General features: G+C 41.7%; 1 protein-coding gene across 1 annotated transcript in view; it reads left to right on the top strand.

Moving 5' to 3' along the window:
• LOC145399092 (uncharacterized) overlaps nt 1–21,475 on the top strand; it is a 222,660-nt gene that overhangs the window by 81,997 nt on the left and 119,188 nt on the right. The window contains exon 4 of the mRNA XM_080271842.1: nt 9,723–9,928. Coding sequence (XP_080127968.1) covers nt 9,723–9,928 — 206 coding nt within the window. The remainder of the gene's footprint in view (nt 1–9,722; nt 9,929–21,475) is intronic.

The raw sequence follows: 21,475 nt of genomic DNA, 5'->3' as shown, positions 1-21,475 counted from the left end.
AGTGGTAGCGGTGGAGAGAAGAAGAAAAGAGGGTATAAAAAACATCAAAAATAATTTGAAGGTGGCACATACTAATGTTGGTGGTTTAATATCGGCAAGGCTAGAAATCAACGATTTTTTGAGGGTACATGAACCTGATGTTATGTGCTTTGTAGAGACCAAATTAAGAGAAGATATTGATGTTCATATGGGAGATGGTAAATACAAACTGTGGAGAAGAGACAGAAAAGAAAAAACGGGAGGAGGAGTAATGATAGCAGTGAAGAACAACATAAATGTAGATATCGTGGAAATGGGAGAAGGCAGGGCTAAAGCAATAAATATGAAATTAGAAACTGGAGAGAATGGCAAGAGAGATATGGCAGTAGTGTATTTTCCCCTTAAGACAAGAGCATGTAATGATGATGAATACCAGGAAATGTTGTCAGATGTTGCTAGTTATTTACAGAAAATGATTGAGATAAGCAGCAATATAATTTTAATGGGTGACTTCAATTGTATAGAGGTGAACTGGGAGGAATGGGACTCAGGAGGCAGTGAAGATTCATTGGGCACCGTATTATTAAATATAACAATGAACAATGTGATGATGCAATGGGTCAAAGAACAGACACAGTTCCGAGGTGAGGAAACACCAGCAAGGCTAGACTTACAGTTTACCAAAGAACTCGATGTAATAGAATCCTTGAAATATCTGTGTCCTATTGGAAAAAGTGATCATGTGGTCATTGAGTTCCAGACGATAACAGGGAACGTGGAGCCAAGAGACGAGCTTTATAGGCCGGGATGATACTTGTACAACTTTGGGAAAGCAAACTTTACAGGATTGAGAAAAATTTTTTAAAATGCAGATTAGAGATACCTGTAATTCAGGGAAACGAGAGATACCGAGGAAGTGGGATATTTTTCTAGGCCTCTGTAATTCAGGAGTGGAAAAATTTGTGCCAAGAGTAAGGGAGAAAGAAAACAGGAAAAAGGAGTGGTTTAATAGAAGGTGTATGATAGCAGAAAAAGAGAGAGACACGGCGTGAAACAATTGGAGATAGAGAGGTAACAACAGAACAAAGGAAGAATTAGAGAGGTAACAACAGAACAAAGGAAGAATATAAAAGAACTAGAAATGAATACACAAGAACACGTAGAGAGGAAGAAAGGAATTTTGAAAAAGGTATAATAGATAAATGTAAGGATGAACCCAAACTGTTTTATAGATTTGTCAGTGGCATACTGAAACAAAAGGAAGGAATCACCAAACTGAAGGTAGAAGGAGAGGTCTATAAAGATGCAGCAATGCAAGCAGAAATAATGATCAAATGTTTCCAACCAGTTTTCACCAATGAAAAGGAGTTTGTGGAAGGGGAGGGAGTGACCAGAAATGTAGTGATAAAAGTACAGGAAGTACAGGAAGTGTATAAATTACTGGAAACTCAAGATGTAAGGTAAGCTCCAGGACCAGATAGAATCTCTAATTGGGCACTGATGGAATGCAGAGAACAACTGGCAGATAAGATTTACAGTGTAACTGTGTTCTCTGGAAGAGGGGAAAGTGCCTCGAGAATGGAAGAGGGCAAATGTGGTAGCAATTTATAAGGGAAAGAATTCTGACAGATAGATGGATAAAATATCTGGAAGAGATGATAATTTTGGCTGATAGCCAGTTTGGGTTTAGAAGTGGAAGGTCATGTGTTTCCAACTTGTTGAGTTTTTACTCAAGAGCGATTGACGTGCTACAGGAGAGAGAGATGGTTGGGTGGATTGTGTGTATTTAGATTTGGAGAAGGCCTTTGACAAGGTACCCCTTAAGAGACTAATGTGGAAACTAGAGCATATAGGAGGACTGAAGGGGAACCTCCTGGAATGGATGAGAGACTTTTTGAGAGACAGACAAATAAGGACAGTAATAAAGGATAAGATGTCTCGATGGAGGGAAGTAACAAGTGGAGTCCCACAGGGCTCGGTGTTTGCGCCAGTAATGTTCCTGATTTATGTAAATGTTATGGTAGATGGAGTGAACAGTTATGCAAGTCTGTTTGCTGATGATGCAAAGATCTTGAGGAAGGTAGAGGTTGAGGAGGATTGTAAAACGCTGCAGGGGGATCTGGATAGGATACACGATTGGAGCTGGATGTGGGAAATGAAATTTAATGCAAAGAAATGTTAAATATTGGAAATGGGTAAAAGTACCAAGAGGCCATCATTGAATTATTTGATGGGTAATGATCCAGTCACAAAAGCGAGAGAAGAGAAAGATTTGGGAGTGCTGGTCCAGGACAGTTTGTCACCTGAAAAACACATTAACAAGGCAGTTAGAGAGACATATAAACTCCTGACTAATTAAGAGTAGCTTTTCATTATATAGATGAGGAGATGATGAAAAAATTGATAGTGGCCTGATTCGCTCCGGGTTAGAATATGCAGCGGTAGTGTGGTCCCCACACAAAAAGAAAGATATAAACAAGATTGAGAGAATACAAAGAACAGCAACTAAAATGGTCCTCAGTCTGGCAGATCTGTCTTACAGAGAGAGGCTGGAAAAGCCTGATTTTCCTTCCTTAGAAGAAAGGAGAAAGAGAGACAACATGATTGCAGTGTTCATGACCATGGTGGGAGCAGATTAAATTGACAAAGAAGATCTGTTTTTATAGGATAAGAGAGTAACAAGAGGACACGGAATAAAACTGAAGAAACCAAGCTGCTTGAAGGATATCAAGAAATATAGTTTTCCCTGTAGCTGTATAGACCTGTGGAATATCCTGGACTAAGAGATCGTCCAGTCTAAAAACTTAAACGAGCTTAAAGCTAAATTTGACTTACTGAGAAACAGAGACTGGACCCCACGAGCGTAGCTCATTTCCTGTATATCACAATTAGGTAAATACAATTAGGTAAATACACATAGAAGCAATCACTGACTACTTTGCCTGTGACTCTGCTAAGAAAACAAAAAAAAATGTCAGATGCTCTATGAATGCCCATCAATTGCTGTTCATTTCAAATACAGTAAAATTATTCCATTTTCATAATAAAGTACAGTACAGTCAAGTCCCACTAATTGCAGGGGTTATGTACCACAACATCCTACGAATGTTGAATTCCACAAATAGCCCAGAGGAGTCACTGATTTCAGGGTTTATTTGTTCCTGTTACCCACAAACCCATTATAACACCTGTAAAGGCATTTTATGGCACATTAATACTTCCTAAAAATACAATACAGGATGGTACACAAGCCCTTCTGGGTACAGTTTACTGTACCCACCATGTGATGATGAGAGTATGCTGTGTGCTGAACAGCACATACCTATACAGGGTATTTGTACAGTTTAACTGTATAGGATAGTATTTCACACAGAAAACATGAAAAAAAATCACTTATAAACCACTAGGAACAGCTGAAACTGTGGGAAAAGCAGAAAATATCTTGAAATAATTTCCCAGAAAAATCCGCAAATATATTAACCTGCGAATAGCAGTTGTTGAATGTGATTAATAACTTGGGTAGTGTGATGAGTAAGGATAGAAGTTTAGAGGATGAAGTGCTTTGAAGGTTACAGCAGGGAAGAAAGGTTGATGGTTCATTGAAACCAGAGAGAAGTAATAGGGAAGTGAGCATGGAAGTAAAAAATTTGCTGCATGACACTATTGTGATGCCAACTGTAACGTATGGAAGTGAAGCTTTTATCTTGTTGGAAGGGTACAAGTCAAGGTTGAGAGGAGTGGAAAGGCATTACTTGAGAAGAGCATGTGGAGTTACATGGAGAGACAGACTGACAATTGAGGAAGTGAAGGACAATTGTGATGTGGATGTGATAAAAAGTGTTAGGAGAAATACTTTGAGGTGATTTTGCCATGCAGTGAGGACCAAGAATGAGAGATTAGTGAGGAGAATGTATAGGAGTGAGGTGGAGGGGGGGGGAGGGGGAGACTGAGGATGAGATGGAGGGTTGGAGTGGAGAGGTATAGGAGGGAGGGGAATGTAAGTTGGGGGGAGGGCATTGAAATGGCAGGGGACAGGGTGACATGGAGGTGATTAGTTTGTGGCCACCTCATTGGAAATTAGGGCATCTGGGTATAGATAGATAGATATGTAATAAGGCAGAAAGGATTCACCCACCGCAGGAGAGTTACTTGAGTTAACCTTCCCATACTTACTGTACATGAAATTATCCCCATCTACCCACTCTTGAAGACTTAGATGACAACTCCTGGCTAGGTTAAACAATCACCAGTATTTACAGTGGCTTGTATTTGTTACAGGGGAATCTCAAAGAAATCATACACTAGAATCACTGATGATACCCATAACACTTCACAAATTTAATGCATAGCCACTCATCATGCAGGAATATCATGTTACGAACCATAAAACAGTTACTGGTTTCGTACTCTAACTCATGTACCAAAATTGTAACACATACCACAGTATTTACAGTTTCTCTTCTACCACATGCAGTATATAACTTAGGCCACATGCAATAATGACCTCACTTGTATGATTCCAATAATGTAGTCACATACCCACACCACTCCCTCTTATATTTCTGGATTTCTTTTGTACCATTAAGTCCGAGAGGTATGGCAGATTTTATTGTTCAAAATAATGATACTGACCATTTTCACTCACCACATACCTTTCTTCAGGGATAAACAATTTGTTGTTATGACATTTCATGTATAGCAGTCCTCCAAATTATGTAACAACTTGGTCACTATTTGTCCAGCTTCCTAGTGCTCTTCTATGCCTGCCAAGTACCTCAGAACCAAAAGCTAGAGCTGCCAAAACTCCCATGGGCTGCTGCTCCTCCCGACACCAGCATGCTGGACCAGACTCCAACAGATAAAAACACACATCATCACTAACAAATAATTCACAACCCTCAGTCAGTGTTAGGATGTCCCAAACTAGGCTTCCCTCCAAACAACCAACATGCATACAGTAACCTCTCAACTAACGTTTAAACCGCGTTTTCATTTTAGCACGAGCAGATATTTAAAGAGATATGTTTAACCAACAAAGGTTTCTCAATTTAATGCTACTTTACACGTACATGATGTTTTCAAATTAGTGGCACGCGCCTTGGACAGTCCCGAGCTGATAGACCGTCTCGGGGATGGTTTAATTTATCAGTTGAATATATATATACTGTATATATATATATATATATATATATACACATATACATATACAGTAATCCCCCCAATATCCGATGTAATAGAGCCAAAGGCACATCCGGAAAGTGGTCCTGTCCGGATGTTGGGCCCCAGCCTCCTGGACTTGTACTTATGGACCCTAACTCAGAAAAACACCTATACAACTCCCTCTGGACATGCATTGCACCTATTTAAGACCCAAATCACACCAATAAGGGACATAGAAGACTAAAATAAATGCAAAAGAACCATAAAATGAGGTTTTAGAGGTGAGTTTATACAATATTAAACATTTTGGGTACTTACAACAAGTCCCTGGCTCCTGGACTGGTAGTTATGGACCCTAACCTAGCCTAACTCAGAAAAACACCTCCCTACTGCACATGCATTGCACCTAAGATCCTATTCACACCAATAAGGGACATAAAAGAGTGAGATGAGGTGTTAGAGGTAAGTACAGTATGGAAAATACAGTACAATATGAAACATTGTGGGTACTTATAGCAAGTCCCTGGCCATCTCGATGAATATCCCACCTCCTCTCAGACTCTGACAGTAAGAAGGAGTTCCTGAAGCACTTGCAGTATGCTGTTCATGAAGTCTTGCACTGAACTTAGTCATTTCCACTCAGATTTCCATTCTCTTAACACTGCGCACTCTTGTCTTACTTGCGCTCCATTGTACCTTAATGAAATAAGTGTTGCACTCTGCACTATAAATCTTTCCACTCATAAAACCATTTTCTAAACATAACACACTCTAGTTAATTTACATTACATTGAAAGTCAATTAAATCTTTGTCTTTTCACTCAGAATTCTAATTCCTTAACACTATGCACTGTTTTTTTTCACTGCACAACACTGTAAATTCCCACGTGGTCTAGTGGAGAAGTTCTAGGCATCTAATCACTGTCAGAGTCTGAGAGTAGCTCTTGCAGGTGACCTAGGGGTGCGTCGCTGGGTCGTGGTGATGGCGTACCCACTGCAGACGACTCTGAAGAGAGGCGCAAACTCACATCGAGTGGTGACTCCATCGTGCCGGATGTGCTGGGCTGTGACTCGGAGCATGAGGGCCTGTCTTGGGGAGGCAGTGGAGTGGAGACAGGGCTGGGCACAGCGGGGGTCACGGGCCTGAAAAATCTGTCAATGGTTGATTGACGCAGGGAACTACGATTTTGACGATTAATAATGCGCTGCCTGAAAGCGTGCACTTCCTCCACAAGTCCCAAGGGCCCCATCTCCCTGTCGCAGTCCGGGTGCTCCAGGTAGTCCAGAACGAACTCTAGGTGTTCCCGGAGTGCGCTCAGCTTGGGGATGGCTGGAGTAGTGTCACGCTGAGAGGAGTCCGCGTCATCGTCGCTGTCCTCGTCGGAATCTTCAAGCTGGGTACTGACACCTGCAACTGAAGATGTGATTTCGATATCAGACAATGTCTGACACCCAGGATCGCCCTCGTCCTCATCCAACCACTCACACACTTCGTCCACATCAACATCGTCCCCATGTGCACTTAGACGTGCATGGGAGTCATCCACGTCAAAACCTAGGAAATCGTGCTCCACATCCGTTCCGAGAAGCAGACGAGACCAACCATTTTCTAGAGTTTTGACAGGAATTTCCTTCCATGCACTGGCCCAATTGTAGATGACAGACTTGATGTTGTAGTGGCGAAGGTTTTCCAAAGTCCGCTGGCCTCGCTTGTCCCGTCCCTCCCTGCGCTCGGTCTCGTCTTCGAGAACAACCATCACCTTGTCCAGGAACTTCTGTCGGTACAGCCTTTTCGTTGCCACGATCACTCCTTGGTCCATTGGTTGGATGAGAGCAGTAGTATTAGGTGGCAGAAACATGCACGTAATGCGGCCATTCTCAGCCAGCAAGTCCTTGTTGCATGGGTGAGCAGGTCCATTGTCGAGGAGAAGGAGGGCCTTTACCTGGTCGCGTGGGATTCCCAGTTTCTCCATCTGGTAATGGATGACCTCCTTGACGAAATAGCAGTGGAACCAGTCTTTGAAAATCTGGGCAGTGAACCATGCCTTCAAGGAATGGTACCAGACAACAGGAAGGACATCCATCACCCCACGAAGACACCGAGGCTGCTTTGCACGTCCCAACAATAACGGGCTTAAGCCGGTGCATGCCGTTAGCATTGGCACAACACAAAGCAGATATCCATTGCTTGCAGAGCTCGCGGCCAGGTACACGCTTCTCCGTCTCCTCGGCTAGAGTGTTCGTAGGCAAAGAGCGATAGAATTAGCCAGTTTCGTCAGCGTTGTAGACTTGACTAAGAGTGAGGCCCTCCCTGGTGATCAAGCGCTTCCCCTTGTGCCGAAACTCATCTGCTTCATCCTTGTTGGCGTCCAAAGCTTCGCCATGAGACTTACGGTTGGTAAGGCCATGTCGTAACTTGAACACGGAGAGCCAACCTTCAGATTCCTTGAAGTCTAGGGCGTCGTGAAGCCTTGCTAACTTCTCAGCAGCAGCCTTCAGCTCCGTACCATGCACCATCACACCAACAGCACGTTGCTGTCGATGCCAAATCAACGTGGAGCGGTCGACTTCTGCATACTTGGGAGTAAACATCACCTTCCTCTCCACGTTGCATTTGCTTTTCGACGAGAAGTCATCCGTGTACTGCATGAGTTTGTCTCGGGATCTCTTGGTATCATACAAAGCAGATCGGGCCAGGTGGAATTCATGAAGGATGCGTGAGGAAGACCATCCCGCATCCACCTTGTCCGGTATCTCCCTCTTCTTCTCCAGAGTCAAAACTACTCTCTTCCTCTTCTAAGGCGGTGGGGCCATCATCACACACACGAAGGAGAGGCAGAAGAGCAGCAGGAGAGCCTGCAGCAGGTAAGGCACCACCACAAAAGCGAGCACGTGGGCGGCCATGATGACGAGCGAGCACACACAACGAGAGACAGGCGCTCTAGCGGACATCAGTGGAACGACACTCCAAAACACAGCTGGCCCGCGCTGCGCGCGCTAACTTCAAATTACGAGCGGGAAAAAGTCGGATTTTTTTCTAATTTTTTGCAGTTTTTGGCCCATTTTGGGAATATTGGATCCCGGGACGAAAATGTCCGGTAATTGGGGATGTCCGGAAATTGGGCGTCCGGATATTATGGGGATTACTGTATATACATATATATATATATATATATATATATTGTATCTGTTTCATTATGGTTAATTAAGTCTTTACATATCAGGACAGCAGAGCGAGGAGGGGGAGCGGCAGGAAGTGGGGGAGGGCTGGAGGTGGGAGAGTGGGTGAGGAGGGACAGCAGCAGACGACGAGTGATGCGTAGATGAAGTGATGCTGTGTTGTTACTGTTTGTGACCTACTTACAGTAATAAAAATGTTGCTTTTACTGTATTGTTTCTGTGACCTACAGTTGCATTAATAATATTGAGGAACTTTCACAATGCTGTGAAAGCAAAATTGAAAGAAGATCCACATAAAAAACAAAAACAGTACTGTATGTATTTGGGGAGAAGTAAACAATGCTTCGGCCCAACTAGTGCACAGATGTTGTTTACTTCTCCCCAAATATACTGTTTTTGTTTTTTACGTGGATTTTCTTTCAAATTAATATTGTTGCTTTGATGTTTAGAGTAGCATAACTTCCCAAATGGGTAGACTTTCCCAGAGTCCAGGAACGTAACCCCTAATATTACCATTGTTTCTTGTGGGAAAATTGTTTAAATAGCGCGTTTTTAGATAATGCGACCTCTCCAGGAACATAACCCTCGTGTTATTTGAGAAGTTACTGTACTTAAAATTAGTGAGAACCCACAGATTGGCAGCCTACCCACATCACTCAGCTGGTGTCTTCCCAACTTTTGACAGACAGGGGCACACAGTTTGAAACTCAGCTCATCTCCCTTCATTACAGATAGTAAGACTTCAGTATTACTAATTGAAAACAAACTGTCATGACAGTATGGCAGTAACATCATGAATAATCCTGTGGAAACATGTTTCTGTTTGGTTATTTTGTGTGAGAGATTTTCAGTAGGGTATTAAAATTTTTTACTGACAAACTGTCTTAATTCACAACACACCTGTACTCACCCGAGTTTATGGTATTTGTTGAAATTGTGTATTATTTACTCCATATGGGTCTAAAGTTTGCTAGTAGGTGACATAAACTCTGGATATCTGACATGGCTGGTGAGATGCTTTTGTCATTTTTATCATCCTGGTTTTTATTGGTTTTGTCCTGTTTCTTACTTTAATCTGATTCAAACCTCAAGCGTTGGCTCATGGTCTCAAGGTCTCCATATGACTTGACAGAGAAAAAACAGGCTTGTTGCTATACAAAAGCCTGTGTTTTGCAGACACCAACTGATACACTGCAGTGCCAGTGATGGATGAATGGCTATATTTTATTCTGTTTGAAACATTGTTAAATTGATAAGTTGCACCTATCGGTGAGGTATGGGTTACCAGTTGTGAAGTGATAAATTCTGTATATTATGTGAAGAATGCAAGAATTCATGTGTATAAATTACATTGAATTACATGGCTAAATGGTTATTATTTTCATGTTGATTTGCAATTACAGAAAGAGATCAAGAAATTTCGGGACTGGTGGTATGGATGGAATGCACTGGGTGGCTTGGATTCAGTGATGCGTGGACACATCATGGCAGCTGTAGAGAGATGCAGCTGGTCATCACAGTCACAGGAAGAAGATGTGCTGTTTCTCCTTCTGCGGCTTTGTATTGACACCAAGATAGAGCTCAGTACTGTCCACTTTGAGAAATTCAGGTAGAAGTAAACCCTTACATTACAGAAGGTTAATGCTGTAAGTTGCATTATGGAATGAGGTGGTGGGATATAAATAATGGGTAACAAGTACTTGTGTGTGAGAAAATGGTTTGTGGAATGAGATGGAGGGATATAACTATTGTAAGGGATAACAGTACTCAGATGGGAAGCTGGGTTGTAGAATGAGGTGGAGGGATATAAATAAGGCATAAAAGGTACTCATCTGGGAAGATGGGTTGTGTAATGAGGTTGATAAATGTAATTAAAGATTATAAGTACTCATATGTGGGAATATTGCATGTGGAATGAGGTGGAAGGATATAATTTATGTAATAAGGACTTATCCTTCGGAAGATGGGTTAAGATGGTAGATATGAGTAATGATGATTGGTGGAAGGTTCCTCTGAGATCTTTTTGCCCAAGGCACTTGGATTAGAAAATGGATAAGGTATCAGTCAGTAGACAGAGGGGTAAGCAAACTGTACACATTTTTGTGTATGTGTGTGTGTGTGTGTATATATATATATATATAATATATGTGTGTGTGTATTTGTGCGCATTTACCTACTGTAGTTGTATTTACCTACTTGTGGTATACAGGAAATGAGCTATGCTCGTGGGGTCCCGTCTCTATTTCTCAATACAGTAAGTCAGATTTTGCTTTGAACTCGTTTAAGTTTTTAGGGTGGATGATCTCTTTGTCCAGGCTATTCCACAGGTCTATGCATCTATAAGGAAAACTATGTTTCTTGATATCCCTCAAGCAACTTGGCCTCTTCAGTTTTACTCCGTGTCCTCTTGTTACTCTCGTATCCCATACAAACAGATCTTCTCTGTCAGTTTTATCTACTCCCATCATGGCCACACTGCAATCATGCTGCCTTTCTCTCTCCTTTCCTTTAAGGAAGGAAAATCAAGCTTTTCCAGCCTCTCTCTCTATGACAGATCTGCCAGGCTGGGAACCATCTTGGTTGCTCTTCTTTGTATTCTCTCAATCTTGTTTATACCGGGTATCTTTCTTTTTGTGTGGGGACCACACTACTGATGCATATTCTAACCTGGGGTGGATCATGGCCACTATCAATATATTCATCATCTCCTCATCCTTGTAATGAAATGCAACTCTTATGTTGGTCAGGAATTTATACGTCTCTCTAACTGCCTTGTTAATGTGTTTTTCAGGTGACAAACTATCCTGGACCAGCACTCCCAAATCTTTCTCTTCTCTTGCCATTGTGATTGGTTCATTACCCATCAAATAATTCAGTGATGGTCTCTTGGTACTTTTACCCATTTTTAATATTTTATATTTTTTTGTACTGAATTTCATTTCCTGCATCCAGCTCCAATTGTGTATCCTATCCAGATCCTTCTGCAGCTTTTTGCAGTCTTCCTCAACTTCTGCTTTCCTCAAGATCTTTGCATCATTAGCAAACAGACTTGCATAACTGTTCATTCCATCTACCTTATCATTTATGTAAATCAGGAACATTACTGGTGCTAACACCAAGCCCTGTGGGACTCCACTTATTACTTCCCTCCATCCAGACATCCTATCCTTTATTACTGTCCTCAATTGTCTGTCTCGCAAAAAGTCTCCTATCCATGCCAGGAGGTTTCCCTTTAGTCCTCGTATATGCTCCAATTTCCACAGTAGTCGCTTATGGGGTACCTTGTCGAAGGCCGTCTTCAAATCTAAATACACACAATCCACCCTACCGTCTCTCTCCTGTAGCACATCAATCGCTCTTAAGTAAAAGCTCAACAAGTTGGAAACACATGACCTTCCACTTCTGAATCCAAACTGACTTATCAGCCAAAATGTTCATCTCTTCCAGATATTTTATCCATCTATCTGTCAGGATTCTCTCGCACAGTTTTGCGACCACCCTGGTCAGAGACACTGGTCTATAATTCAGGAGTTCTTCCTTGTTTCCTTCATTATAAATTGGTACCACATTTGCCCTCTTCCATTCCTGAGGCACTTTCCCCCCTTCCAGAGAACACACAATTAAACTGTGAATCTTATCCGCCAGTTGTTATCTGCATTCCTTCAGTACCCAGTTAGAGATTCCATCCGGTCCTTTGGCATATGTGCATGCACACATGCATGCGTGTGTGATGTACACTCACATGTAATAATTTCTGCTCGGGTTACTCCATCCTTACCTCCATGCCCTGAACAGAGTGAAGGGGTATGATCGGAACCAGGTCTACCCCTCCCTGAACCTTCAACCCCCAACTCCACCACCTTCTTCCTTCAGCTGCTAGTTAGTGTTTAGCCACAAATTTTCTGAAGTCCTTTAAATCATGGCTAAACTATTATTACACATGCTGTGAACAGCCAAGATTTGGTTGGTATTTAACATTCATTCTTTCATTCATCATCTAATCCAGTGTTGCCCCATGAGGAGCATAGGAGCCCTGGGCTAGGCAAGTTGGTCCTGACATTTAAGATGAGAATGACCAGCCTCACTCATCTCTGAGTAGAACATGAACAGTAAACCCCAACCATCCCTTGGATATAAACCTGCACTGGCTCAGTCTGATTGGAGTGCCTTAACCTCTTCATTACCGAATTCCACACGTGTATACTCCTGCATACATAAATAAAGTTCATTTGAGAAACCAAATTCGCTCATGAATACGGGCATAAACATGAGATATATAGGGACATTCAGGGGAGCTTAATGATTGGTTTGGCTGAAATAATGATGGCACGTGTTGTGACTCAGTGGCAACTAGCTATGATGTCATGCACCCGTCATGGCTCTGGCACGTGTCATAGATTTATGCCAATGAGCTAATTTTGTTTGGGGGCATATTGTATAGTATACAGTAAAACCTCGATATAACGGACTTCAATAGACCGGAATTTGCTTTTATCGGACTTGAGGAGCTACCGGACTAAATTCCTATATGTCGGAAAAAGTCCGATAAAGCCAGAAGCAGTCCAGACTGCCTGACTACTTCAGCTATATTCACCACAATAAGATAAATAAAAGACATTTTTATCATTGTGGAGTACAGTAATATTATATATGTTATACCATTTGATTAATGTAGTGAAGTTAGAATACAGTACAATACTGCAGTGGTGTCAAAACAGTTTAAAGACCGTTCATATGATCCGGACTAATGTCTGATATATCGGAAAAAGTCCGGTTTAACAGAGGGAAGTCCGGATGTCGCTTTTATTGGAATTTCGCATTTTTTGGAATGGCATGGGCCCCAATTAGTCGATTATAGTGAGGTCTTACTGTATATTGCTATTTTGTTACATATATGTACCTATATAATATGACATAGAACAAATGTGAATGTTGGTATCAGAGCTTATGGTTGCCTAGCAACAAGTCCAGCCTTGCTGTACCCACGGATGGGGGGAGGGAAGGAGGGAATCACGTGCTTGCAGGACAGTTACCCCATTTCCTTGTGAGAGGAGGTGCCATGGTGTCGTCTGATAGTGAAAGTGATGTGGAAATGGAATGGGATAGTGAACTGGAGGGGTCAGATGACAATGAGACTCAGTCTGACTTAGACGAAGATTATATGCCTGAGAATGACAGTGCAGTGAGCAGTGATAACGAGACTGAGGAGGAAAGTCACGCTTCTGACACTAGTTCATCTATGTCGTCATTATTACCAGGCCTTGCTACCCCAGGATTCACACTTATGGGAGATCCCTTTGCAGACCAGCAACCCAGCCCTTTTCCTAATGTTATTGATGACTTTCCCAATGTGCATCCAGCCATTATGGATCATCATCAAGCACATGCAATGAGTCCCATGGACTGTTTTCAGCTGCTTGTTTCCAACTATCTGGTCCAGTTCCTGTGTTCGTGGACAAATGAGTGGGCGCACAAATTCTTCAGGGAAAACCCTCACATCGGGCCTGACAAATTTATGGGGAAGAAATGGAGGGATGTTCACGAGGATGAGATGAACGTATTCATTTGTTTGCAACTACTGATGGGACTCAACATATTACCAAAAGTATTGGACCATTGGAGCACCTCATTACTCAGCCAAGGCCCACCTGTGTTTACCTCAGCAATAATGAGTAGGAATAGGTTTTCACAAATCCAGCGTTTTATCCGATACTCACACCCTGATGGTGCAGATGTCAAGAAGCCTATTACAAGAATATCCACCTTCCTTATTATGCTGCAGGAAAAATGCTTGCTGTACATTTCTGCTGGGGAGAAGCTGTGGACGAATCCCTCATCCTCTACAAAGGCAGGCTACACTTCAGTCAATATATCAAAACCAAGAGGAAGCAGTTTGGACTGAAACTCATTGCACTGTGCCCTAGCTTCCTCAGTGCCAGAGGATACACATGGAACTTTTGCTTATATACACCACGCCTGTATAACCTGATGTTGGAGGATCCAGACCTGTCTGCTTTGGGTAAGTCTGAGCGAGTACCAGTTTTCCTCATGGGCGACCTCCTGAAGAAGGGAAGGCATGTGGTGCTAGATAACTGGTACTTTTCCATGCACCTTGCCCAGTGCTTACTAGAGAGGGATACACTAATGGCAGGCACTATACATGCAACTAGAGGAGTCCCCCATATTGTGAGAAATGAAGCTCTGCAGAAAGGCCAAGCACTATTCTCAACGAATAACTAAACCCTTCTTGTGAAGTTTAGAGACACAAAATATGTCAATGTAATCACCACCAAGTACGAGGCAGGGTTTGTGGAGAGAACACGTTACCTGAAGGGAGGCAAGAAGGAATATATAAAAAAACCAGAGCCAATCCAGAAGTACAACAAGCAGATGGGGGGTGTGGATTTGGTAGACCAGCTATTGGAGCCCACTGATCCCACTCGTAAATCATATGCGTGGTTCAAGAAGATTGGACTATGTATGATTTCACGCATGCTGTCAAACGCCAGAACAATCTGCATGAATCTGCACCCCAACATGAAGTGGATTGAATTTGGGGACTTCGTCAAGCTGGTGACCCACGAACTCCTCTCCCAATGCTCGATGGGATATGCTGCCTTATGTCTGGTCAGAGAAGAAAAATCCCCCAAGAAGAAAAGGCAGGGAGGTGGGGGTGGAGGGGCTACTCAGTGCCATGGACTGTTGACCATACCTGCCACTGAGAAAAGCAGGCAGCCTCGGAAGCGCTGCAGGATATGTCACAGAGAGGGCAAGACAAAGCTGAGCAGAAAACATTGCCCCACCTGCCCTCAACAGCCTGGTTTGTGTTCCCTCGAACACTTCCAGGTCTGGCACGCCCAGTGATTCACTCACCTGTCTCGGTGCACCTGCCTCGGAGTGCACTAGGTATGCCAGCCTTGGAGCGTGCCACCCTACTCACCTACCTCCCCTGCCCCACCTACCTTACCTGCCTCACTTACCTCGGGTCTGCTTACTACCTCCCTCACCTGCCTCGGATTTATCTACTACATACCTCACCTACAGCCTACACTACTACAAGGTAAATAATTACAGACCTTTTTATTTATGTTCAGTATGTATATTTTTTATATATCTTACTACTACTAGTACTACTACTGCTACTACTATTATTATTACTGCTACTACTACTGCAATTTGTTACATATATCTCATGGTCAATATGTATTTGGCAATACAAAATATAATATAAACCGAAAGGGAACAATGTAAGGATAAATAAAACACTACCCCACGAACATGCGGAATGAAGGGGAAATCCGGTTTGAGAGGGGTGCGGGGAGCGACTGGGGGGGGGGGGGCGTCGGTAACGAAGGGGTTAATTACCCACTAAACCACCAGGCACCATAATTTGGTTATATGATTACCACTCAGCATAGTAAATGGTTTCCTGGTGTACATTATGACGTTGATAGTAAAACAAAAACATTAACAACGGCCACCTCGGGCCTCATGTGTTGGGTGCACCGCTTTGCAAACACACACACACACACGGACAGCCACAACGGACGGACATGTCTCCCAACAGCTCCCAGGCCCAGGCTGCATACCTTAAGTAGTTTCCAGGAATTATGTTTATCCTGTCTCCTATGGTTTTGTTTTAAGTTTAAAATATTGTAAGTTAATATAGACTACCAAAAATGTAAAGATTTATTGGGAAGAATATACATGAATGTTTTGTAGTATTTTCGGTAACAGTTGTTTTTCCTACAGTAACCAACATCCAACATGGCCGAAAATGTAAACACTGAGGGACTCGAATTTCCAGGATTTGATAGAAATACTAATATCATGGATCAGGTTAAAACATTGATAATGAGGATTAGTGAACTTGAAAAGAAAGTGGAGAATTTAGTGTTAAAGGACGTGTCTGAGAATACGAAAATTACTCTACAGAGTCTGATCCAGTCTAATGAGACGGCGAATGAAGAAATCAGAAATTTGAAGCGTGAAAATGTTGAATTGAGGAGGAAACTAGAAGAGAGTACTAATAAAACAGAGAAGGTGAGTAGTGTATTAGAAGAACATAAGGCAAAGTGGGCACACGTAGAAGAACAGAAAGAAATGGTCAGCTTAAGAGAAATCATCCGGGAAGAAAGGGAAATGAACAAGAAAAAGATGGAAGAAAATGTAGTGAAAATACTGAAGAAAAAAGAGAAAATAGTGAGAGAAACTGTAGAAAGGAACAGATGCATGGTAATATTTGGAAACAGGGAGGAGGAAGAAAAGATTAGATTCGTGAGACTCAAGAGAGACACGAACCTGGTGAGAGGTATATTAGGCAAAATTGACCCCGAAGGAGACAAGTAGGTAAAAGAAATTGAGGAAGTAAGGAGGATAGGGCCTTATAGGAAAGGGGAAACAAGACCAATGAGAGTCAAGTTGATATCAGAAAGTTTAGTAAATGATATACTCAAAATGACCTGGAAATTAAGCAAAGAGGCTGGAATGGAAAATATTATCATCCAGTCTAAAAACTTAAACGAGTTTAAAGCTAAATTTGACTTACTGAGAAACAGCAATGGGAACCCACGAGCATAGCATATTTCGTGTGTATCTCAATTAGGTATATTGGGTAAATACATAAGTATTTGGAACGACTTAGACAAAAAGGTGGTGCAGAAGAAAAACATTCATGTGTGTAAAAGTAAACTAGATAAATGTGGATATGGAGACAGGACAACAAGAGCATCGCTCAATTCCTGTATACTACAAATAGGTAAATACACACAGGTCACCGACAGAGACGGAGCTCTTCCTGGATCGTGGGGAAATAATCACTGAATCAGAGACGAAAAGAAGACCAGCTTATTTGTGATCATGTTAATGAGTGCATGAATGGTGGTCCCATCGGACAGTAGTTAAAAAAAAAATTGTGGTTTCAGTCATAAAAAGAACAAGATATAGTGGAAATAGAAAGTCTCCATATGGTTGAATCGTGGCAGAAAGGGACGGTGCTTTGTTTACAGCTGGTGAGAGAGAGTTTCAGGGCTTCTCTGAAGAGGATGTGGGAAATGGAAGTATTAAGCTGAACCAAACAAGAGTGGCAGGAGTAGAGAAAACAGCAGAGAGGAATGTCCAGGAGATAAAAAATGTATGGGGAGTAAATAGAGCATTACAAGAATGGACCATAGAGCAGGAAAACGAGATCGAAATTCTATGGAATAAATTGGAAAAAGTTTGTACACGCATTGATGAACAAGAAAGAGAAGTTACAGAATTAAAAGTGAGCAATAAATCTGCCTCTAATGAAATATAACAGCTTAAGAGGGAGAATAAGAGGATGGAAGATCAAAGAGACAGGATGAAAAGTAAACTAGATGAGTATGAATCCAAATCAACAATACAAGACAAGCACATTAACCCTCTCCGGCATGGTCACATGATTCGCGTGAGGTGGTGTGCATGCTGAAAAAGCACAGTCGCTCGAATCGCGTTTCTAAGCACAAAAATATTCGTCAGAAAAAAATTTTTCGGCCGATTCGCGTGATTTTTTGGTGTGTGATAGCGCTGCCAGTCCTCCCTTGAGGCAAGTCATTGGCAACGCTCCATTGCTTTATCTACTTCAGCCCGCTCCCTCCAACCTCAGTCATTGTCAAGCAGTCAGGCGGTGGGGTTTGACAGCTCGTGGTTCCCTTTAAATCGTCCGTAATTCTCCCTCTCTCGCCCGAGGCAAAGGCCCTATTGACTCAGTGAGATAATACATTGTATGTGAACATATACTGACGTGATATTGTCGATGGAACATACACATATGTATTGAAAAGCAATTCTGGCCGTTAGCAATCGTTGGGCCTTGGAGCCAGACGCATGGTCAGTGTAGCGGGGTTTCGCCACTCAGCCTCCCCGTAGGCCATATGGCGTGAGTGGAAATACGTAAATAAATTAAGCCAAGGCCTAAATATATATTGTGTGAAAGATACTGTGGATGGCTTGGTGAAATTATGGAGCCAGCAAGCGTTACGTACAGCATGAAACAGAGTGTTGTGAAGGGGCAAACCTGAAGTCGGGAGGGGAGAATTACCGGTGTTTTAGGGCTGGAATTACTGTAATTCTGATAGTGTAAATGCGTATGGAATTGTATGAAATATACGTCAAACATGCTGCGAGTTTCCCTGAACGAGTGTGGTGTGTGCCAAAAATAGCGTTGCCTCATACTCTCAGGGAGAAGCTGACTCACACACACACTAACACACACACTCACACACACACACACACACACACACACACACACTTACACACACACACACTAACACACACACACATACACACACACACTAACACACACACACATACACACACACACACATACACTAACATACACACTCACACACACACACAAGCAAGGTATTAGAAAAGCTTATAAGAAAAGCTTGGGTAAATCATCTAGAAGAACACAGTATGATAACAGAAAAACAGTTTGGTTTCAGAAAAGGAAAATCATGTGTTACTAATCTGTTGAGCTACTATGACAGAGTAACAAACACAATACAGGAAAGAGAAGGATGGGTGGACAGTATCTATTTAGATTTCAAGAAAGCTTTTGACACAGTACCACACCAAAGACTTTTATGGAAACTGTACCATCAAGGAGGAATTCGAGGCAAACTGTTTTGTTGGATGCAAGGCTTTCTCATAAAAAGAGAAATGAAAACAGTACTAAGAGGAAACTACTCATCATGGAAAGAAGTGACTAGTGGAGTATCACAGGGTTCAGTGCTGGCACCAATCATGTTTTTAGTGTATATAATTGATATAAACAGTAACACTGGAAATGAGAGCTATCTGAATATGTTTGCAGATGATGCAAAAATACAAAGGAGAATTACTAACACAGACTCTTTTAAAGAGCTACAAGAAGAATTAAATAAACTTCATGAATGGAGTAGTACCTGGCAAATGGAATTCAATGTGGACAAGTGTCATGTAATCAAGTTTGGTAAAAGTGGAAAAAGACCTGATTGGGATTATAAGTTAGGAAATAAAACCCTATACACATCAGAAAGAGAGAAAGACCTAGGTGTGATTATCAATAATAGACTATCTCCGGCTGACCACATCAGCGAGAAGGTACGGAACATGTATACACTGCTTGCAAATATGAGAATAGCATTCACATACATAAACGAAGACATGCTAAGAAGGATAATAACATCATTCATTAGACCAACCCTGGAATATGCATCAGTAGTCTGGAGTCCTCATCTCAAAAAGCACATAGACAAGATTGAAAAAGTTCAAACGGCCGCTACAAGATGGATACCAAGCTTAAGGGACCTAAGCTATGAAGAAAGACTAAATTAACTGAATCTACCAACACTACAGGAGAGAAGGAAAAGAGGTGACATGATAATGCTGTATAAGTGCATATCAGGGATGGAGAAAATAGACATAAATAATTACTTAACATATGGTGAAGCATCAGCAAGAGGACACTGCAAAAAACTGCATAAGAAGAGAGGTGATAAAGACGTAAGGAAATTCAGTTTCCCAAACAGAGCAATTGATCAATGGAATGCACTACCGAATGAAATAGTGTGTGCCAAAACAATTCACAAATTTAAGGATATGTGCGATAAATATGGTTTAAGACACGGGATAGTACGAGCTTGATTCATTCCTGTAAAGATACAATTAGGTAAGGACAGTTAGGTAAGAACACACACACACACACACACACACACTACATAACTCCTTATCTTCAAATCCCTGGTCTGACTGGATCAACACCCCTGGAGGAAGTGAGTTCTGCAAATTTTGTTGATATATTTAATAATCTATTACCATTTCCTCTCCAACTTTCAGACAGATAACCATTTTCTCCTACAGATTACACATATGAAAGAAAGTAAATCTTCACAGTAGTAACTATAGAAGAGTTATGTTTATGTGTAGTAGGTTATAACAATAGGAAAACATCCATGGACGATGTAACAGTCTGTACAAATAGGGGGAAAAAAAATTGGTAGCATAGTCTTCAGGCAAGTGTGCAAGGAAAAAACAGTGTGTGTAAAAGTTGGCAGCAATCGGAAGAGTAACCTCACTTTGTCGGCCAATTACTCGAAAACTGTTAGACATCGATTTCCTGTTACAACCATCATCAATACCACTAAATTCTACGTATGATGAATACCAGAATGTAAGCCTTTGGTAGCGTTTTGGGGAGTAAAAGGCGAGGGAAATGTTTTTTTTCCTCGCGGTTGTTATCAGTGACGCGCTCGAAGTAATAACCTCACTTTGTCGGTCAGTTACTCGAAAACTATTAGACATCGATTTTTTGTAACAACCATGATCTATACCACTAAATTCTATGTATGATCAATACTAAAATGTAAGCATTATGTTATGTTTTGTGCGAGAAAAGGCGGTGGAAATGAGTGTCTCTTCGCTGCTGTTACCATTGAAAAACGCTCATAGTAATACTCTCACTTTGTCGGCCAATTACTCAAAAACTATTGGATGTGTCGATTTCATGTTTCAGCCATGATAAAGAGCAGTCAATTCTACGTATGTACAATACATAACTATGTAATATTTCTGATAAGAATTCGTTGTTACGTAGGCGGGAACATTGCGTACACCGTGTGCGCATCACGAAAGTCAATCACGGACGGAGTGCCTAGTACTTTCTTTTGATTTACTCGAGAACTGTGAGGTGTATGGGGGTCTGCTTGGAGATGGGGAAAGCTGATGAATTTGGGCATATTACTATGTAATAAAAACATAAGGTGTTTGGGAAAATTTAGCCTTGAGAGGTCCGTGAATTTTTTCTGAAAATGGCTTTCAGTTTTTGGCCATTTTCTCGAAAAGTAAACATTGTATCACAACTGGATTTGTTTCGTTAGAAAGCTGATGAAATTCTCTATAAAAACTTATTAGATCATTTTCCTGTATGATGGAAAACATTCAAATGGCGATGTTGGGAAGTGAAAAACGGTCCACTTTACCATGCTTCCAGGGCTAATAACTTTTTTTGTGTGTGTTTTCCCGTGTTTTGGTCCTTTTTATCAGATAAAACAAACATCGCTGCCTACCTTGAGAAAGATTGGATGGGAATAAATGGATTTTTGGGTGGCGAAAATAAGACAAGAGTGTTTCATTCGCCGAAATTAGCGGC

Source organism: Coenobita brevimanus, chromosome 47 (genome assembly GCF_032717465.1).
Source record: "Coenobita brevimanus isolate Jiangsu-jjx chromosome 47, ASM3271746v2, whole genome shotgun sequence".
Classification (NCBI taxonomy): Eukaryota; Metazoa; Arthropoda; class Malacostraca; order Decapoda; family Coenobitidae; genus Coenobita; species Coenobita brevimanus.
The sequence above is the reverse complement of the archived record's forward strand: the minus strand, read 5'-3'. Positions and strand labels throughout refer to the sequence as shown.